Below are 9,650 nucleotides of genomic sequence, written 5' to 3' on the forward strand. Positions count from 1 at the left end.
TTAAAATTTTTATTTTTTATTATAATTATGTTTATAGTTTTTGGACAATATTTAACTAAAATTAAATTTTAATGTTTTTTGCTTGTCGCAACATGGGAAATTAGCGATTTTTTTGTTTTTAATTTTTTTGTCTTTCCTTTTTTGTTAATATTCTTCGACTTTCTCGCCAAACCGTTTATTTTTAAACTTTTCTCTGACTTATTTTTCATAGTATTCTTCTTCAAGTCTTTCGATTGTTGTTTAACCTTTTTGGTCACTACTTCTGACACCTCCACCTGGGAATTGTAAAAGTAGCGTTTCTCTCCTGTTTTGTGTTGAAAATGCTCAATGCTAGTTGTGCTAGTAGTCTTACTAATAATAGGTAGTGTACTACGCGAAGCAGTCAACACTTCGTCTACTGTACCGATCCTTAGATACATATCCTTTAGTATAAATTTCAAATCCTCCGTTATGATTTCTTTTTTAACAAAAACTTTGCCACTATTTTCACTGCTTAATGCACAACCATTCATTTCGTTCACTTTGAAATCTCTTTCCTTAGATATATCAGGCTTCCAGATTAACGCTATTTCCTTGCCACCATGGGGGTTGTAGAAGAAAGCGGCGAAGTCCGAATATGCGTCCTGTTGAAATAAAAGATTAAACAAGTTTTAGATTTTCTGTTGAAATCGAATTATAATATTAAATGTCAAAATTACATAGCAAGGTCAGGATGCCAAAATTCGTCAAGATAAATGAGTAGATTCTTGAGTAGAAAAGCACGTGTGCAAAGTTTCAGATGGGTATCTCATAAACTGAAGAATCATGCTATAAGTCGGTGTGTATAGATTAAACTCCAAAGTAACTCCAACGCAACTATCGTTACGAAAGTATTGCCATACTCAGCGACAGTCAAGCGGTACTAAAAGCGATCTCCGCTTATGAAGTTAAATCACTGTTAGTGCAGGAGTGAACAGACTATCTGATCGAAATCAAGGGCACCTTATTTCGGTGGCTGGTCACAAGGGTATAGTTGGGAATGAACTGGTTGACGAGCACGCCCGCTGTGTAGCTTACTCAAGAATGGTAGGATTGGAAACGTACATTGCGGTTGGCCTCGGGTGGTTACAACCTCAACAGATTTAAAATAGTAATCAATCTCCCGAGAAATAAATTCCGACTTTTTGTCACATTTTACACCGGCCACTGCAAACGTACGATGCACTTACACAACATGGGCCAGGCCTCTTGTGCAAACTGCCGGTTCTGCGGCATGAAGTCGGAACCCCCAGAACACATGCTAATACACTGTATAGAAGTCTGCAGACGCACGATTAAGGCCCTCGGATTCATGCTTCCGAATAGAAATCTAGCACCTAGTAGCATATTGAACTTCTTACATGTGCTGGGGCTAAGTGACTTCTTATGAGTTAGGGGAGGGCACAATAGACCTTAGGTCGCGGTGCATACCTCATTTTTGAATAAAATCTAATCTAATCCTTCTAGGTGTTACAAACTTCCTGGCAAACTAAATATATCTGTTCAGGGTATACAAAAAAAAAATAATAGCTTCATCAAACTGACTCAGTTATTTCTGCTAGTTTTTTGCACTTAAATTATTATTTTTTTTACAATTTATGAAGTCAGTGCCTGTTCATATTTAACAATGCGCTATAACCTTGTAAAATTTTAGATTATCTGAATGATGACCGAACAAAAAAAATCGCCTGAAATATGTATGTGTGTACCCAATCACTACGTTTTGTATTTATATTTAAGTACATACCCGAAGCTTTTCCATCGTGTTTTGTAAAAAATTGCTATCTGCTAAGGGCAGACGCCAATTTGGTCTCGTGCGCACCGTAAATGATGAACCGAATTCATGCGCCCATGAGTTAGTTACCAAATCTGGTTTTAATTGGATTACGTAATCGTAGCCGTTATTGGGCGCTATGAAAATTTGGCCAGGTTTTATAAAAGGTTTAGTCGAGAGCAACGCGCTTTCCAATATATCCAAAGCGTGGCGCGCCAATAGTGTAACACGAGCGAGTACATTTATGTTTGGTTTACATGCCGATGTCCATAAATTACCCAAATGGTTTTGATCGAACGAAGTTGCTATACAAAGTGGCGGGAATGTATCACGTTCTGTGCTAAAGCGATGCTCCAAATCAGCTACAGCATTTTCTAATATAAACGCAAACAAAAATAAATAATAATAGTATAAAATTATAAATAATTTTCAAAGCCAATGACATACCATCCATTGCATTATTAAAGTTCAATAAGAACAACTCGTTGCGCCAATCAGTGCCCGCCAGCAATTGCAGAAATCTTATGAAACCTGTTTGGGGCGAACTGGGATTTTTTTGTGCAGGTGTTCTTAGAAATTGTGCGGCAATTAACAATTCAGTACATTCTTCTGGCCACAGACCATCATCAAGGAATTGTGTACTCAGCCAACGTTTCGCGATCATTACTGTACCACCAAAACTGTTATGTAACTGATATAAGGCATGTAGCGCACCCGTCACTTTGGGCAGAATATAATGTCGTTTCTCTAAGGCAATGCTGGCCTCACAATCCACATACTGTGTTAAGCCCCTTTCACTTTTCTCCTTCTTCAGTAGAGCCACCTCCTTGGGATGTGACATTTCAATAGCAAAACAATAGCCTTGTTTAAGTACTAAAAGGCCATTGTAAGTTACTTTAGTTTTTAGATTATATTGTTCGCGCAACATATTAGCTATTTTTATGTAAAAAGCCATTTTTAGTGCACGCAATGCACCCAACTCACTAGGCCATTTACCACTCTGACCTGAAATATGTAATTAGTGTAATACACCACCTAAAAGGATTACTAAATAATATTACCTAATTGTATAACACCACGTTGCACTTGCATAGCATACATTTGCTCGCCAATCATGCGCGCTTGTGGTAGAATTGGCACAGGTTCACTGTAGCGAAACACGGGCGATATGCCAGCAATTGAGACAATCTCAAGCGGAAGGTCATTCAGCGCATGTAGCTTGCGTGCCAAATCGTCAAAACAACGTATTACATTGAGAGAAGTGTCCTCTGCATCGACATCCTGCTCTACCTTAAAATTTTCAGGCATTTTATCCGTACGGAAAATCGGTGTCAAACGGTAGGAAATATCCAATTCACCAGAAATATATTCGAAATCTTTATTTTCTAATTGAAAATGATGTTGTAATAGATGAGTAACGATTGAACGTACAACCAAACGTCGCTTCCACAGGCTGTCGCTAGTTGCAGCCCACACCACGGATTCGGTAATACTACCGTCCTGAAAGCGTCGTAATTGTGCTTTGTCACCCCAAAATTTGCGAAATTCGTTAGCACCTTCAGCGATGGTTTCGGGGCCTTTGTCTAAGACTTCAAACGCCTTTTCAGGATTAAGAACAATACCGAGATGACAGTAACGCGCGCAATCAGGCGGGTTTTTTGTGCAACTCCAAGCATCTACCAACTTTTCGATCGGTAGTAAAGCGCGTACACGTTCAGCGAGTCCTTTACTAAGGAGCCTACATATGAAATATAAATGTATTAATTAGAATATAAACAAATATTTGGACAATAATTACCCAACTACAACCTTCAACAGCGCGGGATATGCGTAGCCAGCGAAATTGTACTTATCAGCAGGTTTGACATGCATTTCTAAGATTTGCTCAACAATATCATTTTTGTTTATTCTTAAATATGAATAAGATAATATACGCATTATTCCAAATTATAAATAACAAATATTCTTTATGTTTATTACTTGAGTATATTGTCGAACTGGCTATAGAATGGAATTTTCTTCATAAACAACATGTGAAAGCTATTTATTTTCATATCGTTCAACATATCAACCGCTAATTTAGCTTCGAGACGCACACGACGATAAATCTCTGAATTTAGATTTGCGGCGATATTAAAAAAGCCAGTAACATCTACGAAGACCACGTCGTAGTATGTATGGAATTGCTCTAAAGTAGGTTGGTTGGCGAAATCTGTAGAGTTATCGGACAGCGAAATACCTTTGCCATCCTCATCCCAAGCACTGTACGCTAGAAATGGAAACACATTTTTAAAACAACCTTAATTTCGGCTGCACCGAATTTATAATACCCTCCAGAGGTGATTTTGTCTTGATCTATAAACATCCTAGGAAACTTAATACACCCCGTTCAGTGTATAATTATACCAAAATTATTGGTTCTAGTATTTTAATACATACCTAATTGGTTCCAGACTGTACGAGCCACCTGGTAGCTGCTCATGTTCATATGTAATTTCCGTTGTTTGTAAAGGTAAGATATGAACATGGCTAGCAAATGTGATGAAAATCCATTGAAACCCACATCGAATTCACGCTGCCGTAACCAAACCTTCAGTAAAACTAAACCTTCTTGAAAATTCTTTCGTTCATCAAAAATGCCATGCAGTAATTGTTGGTTTCTCTGCATAGTGAGATCGAATAATACTCCAGCATTGTAATTTGGCGTAGCCAGTGGAATGGATTCATCAGTATCATCACCGAAAATGTTGGCGCGCACATTATTATTCCATGGTACGAAACGATTTAGTTTGAAAGCGCTCTCTTCCGCTGCTATAAATAGGCGGAGATTAAGCTTATTTGCAATATTCGTTTTCACATTGTCATCGGCTAATGGTGTGGGTGTTATTTCCAATATTGGTTTAAGTGGATTGTTATTATAGTAGCTAAATTTCAATTTGTCTGTTGTCAGTTCTTTACCGAATACGCGGCTGTTAATTAATTTATTTGCAATGTAAGTTAAATAGTATGCACGCTTCTGGTCATATATTAAATTAAGATAATTCTCTTTCTGAAAACATTCTTCCGGCATTAGAATACTGATATCAGCGTTTAATTTTGGGCCGAGTAATGACTGAGTAGCGGCTGCTCCTATAAGATATGGCGATACTTTGGATTTGATAAATTGAAATTGAAAGACTTTTTGTTGTTCAACATGCAAATTATGCAGCGAAATAGGAAGTTTTATTTGGCTTTTCTTCAACCATTCCTGATTGTTCATATCCTCTTTCTGCGATTGATTTTGCAGTTCGTTTAGAAATTGCTTAAAATGTTCCAGCCAATTGTTGATATAGTTGGTGTACTTGTCCTTAATTTTTACTTCCGCCAACATTTCCTTCACTTGTAGCCTAAATAGATTCGAATGGAATAGATTGCGAGTTTCCTTCAGCTCATTAATCTCCTCAAGTGTTGGTGGTTTTACTTTTTCACCAGTTGATTTTTTTAACTTTACTCGGCTAACATTACTATTGTTTGTGTTGGAGGCAATTTTTGATTTGTCTTGTTGCGTTGTGTTCTTTCGCATCTTTTTCGACTTTTTTTGAGATGGTTCATTGCTTTCGTTCTGTTCCGAGGAAGCATCATCGCTTTCATTATCTTCATTGCTGGTGCCATTTTCAATCATGGAGTCTTCCGCAGCATTATACAGCTAAGTAAGTAAATATTAAGTTTATAAATAATAGTTTGGTTTTAATTTTGACAAATTATTTTAAAAATATGATTTCCACTACCTCCTCTCCTAATTTTCTTTTAGTTTTCGCCATATTTAATGTTTTGAGTTTCTTGCGCTGCTATAAAAATATATTCAGACTACACGTGCAATTCAGCAATAGCGTGTAAAGCTTTGGCCAGAGAATGTATAATATAACGTATAATACACGTTCTCTGCTTTGGCATTGCAGCTGTCAAGAAACATATGTTTTCACTTCCTTCATATCTAGATTTTCTAAACATTACCCCGCAATGGTAAGTACATTGAAGTTCAAGACTCTGGCAGAAAATGTATGAGTAACTACCTGTTTCAATACAAGAGTGGTAGTAAATCCACCACTTCGTTTGTTTTTTTTTCACATAAATCCACCTCGCGGTTAAAACAAAGGCATATTTGAAAACAGGCTTAGAAATTTGATATATCTCGATAGTAAGCAATTTTAGAACTTTTAGGTCATAAGAATAGTGATTATTTGAAATATTTTTTCATCCTTCCAATCGATTCAGGAAGTTATATAGTACTAATGACAATAAAATCCGTAAATTTTTCTCTATTCATGTTGCCTAGTGAAGACAATTGATTGTAAAATTGACTAAACGCAAATATTTATGTAGAAATTAAAAATTAAACAGTACAAATTGAGTTTTCATTTATTTTTGTATGTAAGTGTATATTATTATTTTTGTTTTATTTATATATTATTAAATACAGTTCAGCTCATGTTTTCTCCATTCTTTCTATCATAATTTCAACATAATTTCCGTCTTTTTATATATGGTTTTTCTTTTTGAACAGCAATTACTTTTTTCCACCCGTTAATTTCCCAAAACAACAAAAATCTAGAAAAACAAAACTTAAACAACATAAAGCTAAAAGTCCTTCTCTAATCGCTCGAAGTGTTTTCAGAAGTTGTTGTTGGCGTTGATAATTTGCTGTTTTCTTCAAGGAATTTTAAACGTCGTTTTCTCAGTTCACTGAGCTCGGTATTCTCGGGTTGTTCAGCTGTAATGCTGGTGGTTTTGTCATCAGTACAGATCTCAATACCCGGCGTATGCACCGAGGATGATGCTGATGCCTGTGCTGCATCACCACTCTGCGTAACACCGTATTCATGTTCTTCACCGCCTAAGTCTTCAATTGTCACATCACCATGTTTTTGCAATGGAGGATGTGTTGAACTTTCTGTAAGAACTGTTGGTTTTGCTACTGATGCAACATTACTGGTGCCAGATGTATGCAACTGATTTTCAGCAAGCGCTGCAGCAGCAGCCGCTGATGTACTGGGTCTTTCGTTTGTATTATTTATTGTATTATTGGTGGTGTTGTTCGAAGACGCAACAGTTTCGGTTGGTAATGGTACCGTCGTTTGCAAACGCGCAGTGATTATTTGGTAGTTATTCATCAGTATTCCTGCAGCATTCAGCATTAACTCAATATTTCGTAGTAGCTAAACCAATTAGAAAAATGGGTTACCAAAGTTGGTGTAAGATCTTATACAACTACAAACCTTGATACGTTCTTCAACATTACGGCGTTCATTTCCTTCTAATAATTTTAATTCTTCATCGCTCAAAGTACTTAGATCTGATGGCATAGGTGGTGGTGGTATAGCATATGGTGCAATAAATGGAAATGGAGGCGGTATCATGAATGGTGGAGGCAACGGCAAAGTTGGGAAATTGGGTGGTGCTGTTGTCGTAGGAATCGACGGCAGTCCACCAGGCAAATTATTTGAACCGGCATTGCCAATGCCCATGTTTTCAAACAACCCTGGGACACTCGCAGCATTGGGTGGTGCTGCACCGTCTACTCGTGGCATCTCAGTACCGTTTGCCTGATTTGGTATTGGAGCAGCAGCAGCGGCAGGAGCAGGCGTTGCAGCAGCTGCAGCACCTTGACCCGCAGCTCCACCACCCACTCCCTCGTCTGGTCTTGGAATCGCTGTAGAGTTAGCATTAGGTGTTCGTAATATATTTAGGCGACATGTTGGGCAGGTTTGCTGACGTTGAAACCACGAACGTAAACAAGTGGTATGAAAAATATGACCGCACGGCAACTTTTTTGAGTGATTAATCATGTCTTCTCTGTAAATTAATTTTAATAGTTTCGTTTTCAATTTTATTTAAATATCAATAACGTTATTTTAACATTTTACTTACCTGCAGATTATACATATGTTATCTGAAAGTCGTAGTTCCTCAGGAGTGGCGTCAGGATAAAGTGTGTTCATGTTTCGTATAGCGCGTCTTGACATAATGACATCGATTAGTGCTTTCTTGAAATTTCTTATCGTAAAGAACATTGGGCGGAATACAAACATCGGTAATGCGTATATTTTGGCCATTATAAACACGAACAATACATAGAGAATTACTTTGATCAATCCAATCACCAATTCAGTGTAGAGCAAAAATACGGCTTTATTTTCCCATGGTACATCGGTTCGCATTTCAGCAGCATGTAACACATATTTGATGGCCGTACTCGCAACTACAGTTAACAATATTGCATATTCAAAGCCAAAAACTAACTGCACTGTTGGTCCACGAACTAAAGTGGAATTATAGGCGTGCATAAGCAAAAAGTAATCTAAAATGCCCAGTACTCCAAGAAGACTTGCTACGCGTATATGAAATAGCCATCCAAGTACAGGTGATCGCTCCATCTGTAAAACAAAAATTTCATTAACATTTTTAACCTTAAGTTAAACAAGAAAAACGTTAACTTTGGATATACCGAAGCTGTACATTTCAGTGGTACATTTCTTATAGCATAAAAGTGTATAAAAATATCTTTATCTTATTGGATTTTGATTTATCTGGTTCGTATATATACAGACAGACGGACATGGTTAAATCAATGTTGCTTATTTCATAAGGTCTCCGAAGTTTCTTTATGGGTATTACAAACTTAATATATAAGGCTCAGTGTTAAAAAGTATAAATTGTTTAAAAAATTTAATAGGTACATAGTACTAATTTTTAAATATATTGCGCTACAAGACTAAATTATTGAAAAACTTACAAAGTCAACGCGTTCTTCCGCCAACCAATGGAATGATTTCAGAAACAATAAAACTGTAAACAGTGCTACAAAACGCGGATTGAAATCATCACGGAATACAGTGAATGCAAGGCATGTTTCTGTCAGGGCATACCAAAATCGTTCCAATAGATGCTCAAACTCAGCTGCTCGTAATGTACCCAGAAAAATCTAAAGAAACATTGTTAAAATAGCACTTTAAAATTAAGTTATATGTATATGTAACTAACCTTGCGCAATAACTTTCCAAACATGAAAACTATAACGAAAAACTGTATATAAATAACCTGAAAAAAATAAAAAAGTATAATTAATATTCGTCTCTTTTTTTTTAAGGTGAAATTTTTGCAATAAAAATACACACGCTGTGTATATATGATACATACGGCCATAGATGCATTAGATTTGGTGATGTACACAACCGCAGGATAAAATTGCTTCTTCTGGTAGTAGGCGTTCCCGATGACGATGCTCGTCAACGCCAGACATACGGACGAAAGTAATATTTGCATTATGTCGTTGGTGGTAGCACGTACAGCCAATAGGCTGATTGACTCCAGAAATATATTAATTTTGAATTATGCTTGTAGAATTTTCTATTCAATACAATATAAAAGGTTCCAAGCATCCAACTATATAGAATGGGAAACAACACACACGTCAAATACAAATAAATACAAAACAAGCCAACTGTGGCAAGAGACTCGTAACTTTCGCAAAATTGCAATATTATGACTATATTTTTTTAGATTTCTGAAACTACTAATTCCGAATTTTTGGACCTTTTAGTTGTTTTATAGAACAATCCTTTTCCGATATTTCATCGAGACACGTAGTTTTTTCCGCTTTTCGTTTTTCTTTCGTTTTGGAGTATATAGGAAATGTCAAATTCCAATTGGATTCTTTAATGGTTGCCACGAACTATATTTATTGGTTGATTTTCACAAACTCGGGTGTATACGGCTATTGACATTTAAGCTTTGTGTGATACAAGAGCTTCTTATCAGCTGTTTTGTTGGATGAATGTGTTAAGATTGCAGTATTATTTAACGCAAAAATATCTTTCTA

The 9,650-nt window shown here is 36.5% G+C and overlaps 2 protein-coding genes across 2 annotated transcripts; both read right to left on the reverse strand.

Moving 5' to 3' along the window:
- Positions 1-8: 8 nt before the first annotated feature.
- Positions 9-5,680, reverse strand: LOC120770085 (nucleolar protein 6). The gene is made up of 8 exons (XM_040097236.1): positions 5,560-5,680; positions 4,232-5,477; positions 3,773-4,061; positions 3,591-3,701; positions 2,854-3,530; positions 2,240-2,797; positions 1,766-2,166; positions 9-623 (listed from the first exon to the last, which is right to left on the reverse strand). Exons 1-8 carry the CDS (start codon positions 5,590-5,592, stop codon positions 69-71), a joined length of 3,870 nt encoding a protein of 1,289 aa, XP_039953170.1. The 5' UTR covers positions 5,593-5,680; the 3' UTR covers positions 9-68.
- Positions 5,681-6,178: 498 nt separating this feature from the next.
- Positions 6,179-9,478, reverse strand: LOC120774969 (E3 ubiquitin-protein ligase HRD1). Its single transcript, XM_040104862.1, has 7 exons — positions 9,365-9,478; positions 8,969-9,214; positions 8,813-8,869; positions 8,565-8,753; positions 7,700-8,205; positions 7,048-7,624; positions 6,179-6,987 (listed from the first exon to the last, which is right to left on the reverse strand). The coding sequence occupies exons 2-7, from the start codon at positions 9,092-9,094 to the stop codon at positions 6,424-6,426; spliced, it is 2,019 nt and encodes a 672-aa protein (XP_039960796.1). The 5' UTR covers positions 9,095-9,214; positions 9,365-9,478; the 3' UTR covers positions 6,179-6,423.
- Positions 9,479-9,650: the final 172 nt, after the last annotated feature.

This window comes from Bactrocera tryoni, chromosome 1, assembly GCF_016617805.1.
Source record: "Bactrocera tryoni isolate S06 chromosome 1, CSIRO_BtryS06_freeze2, whole genome shotgun sequence".
NCBI classification, from domain to species: domain Eukaryota; kingdom Metazoa; phylum Arthropoda; class Insecta; order Diptera; family Tephritidae; genus Bactrocera; species Bactrocera tryoni.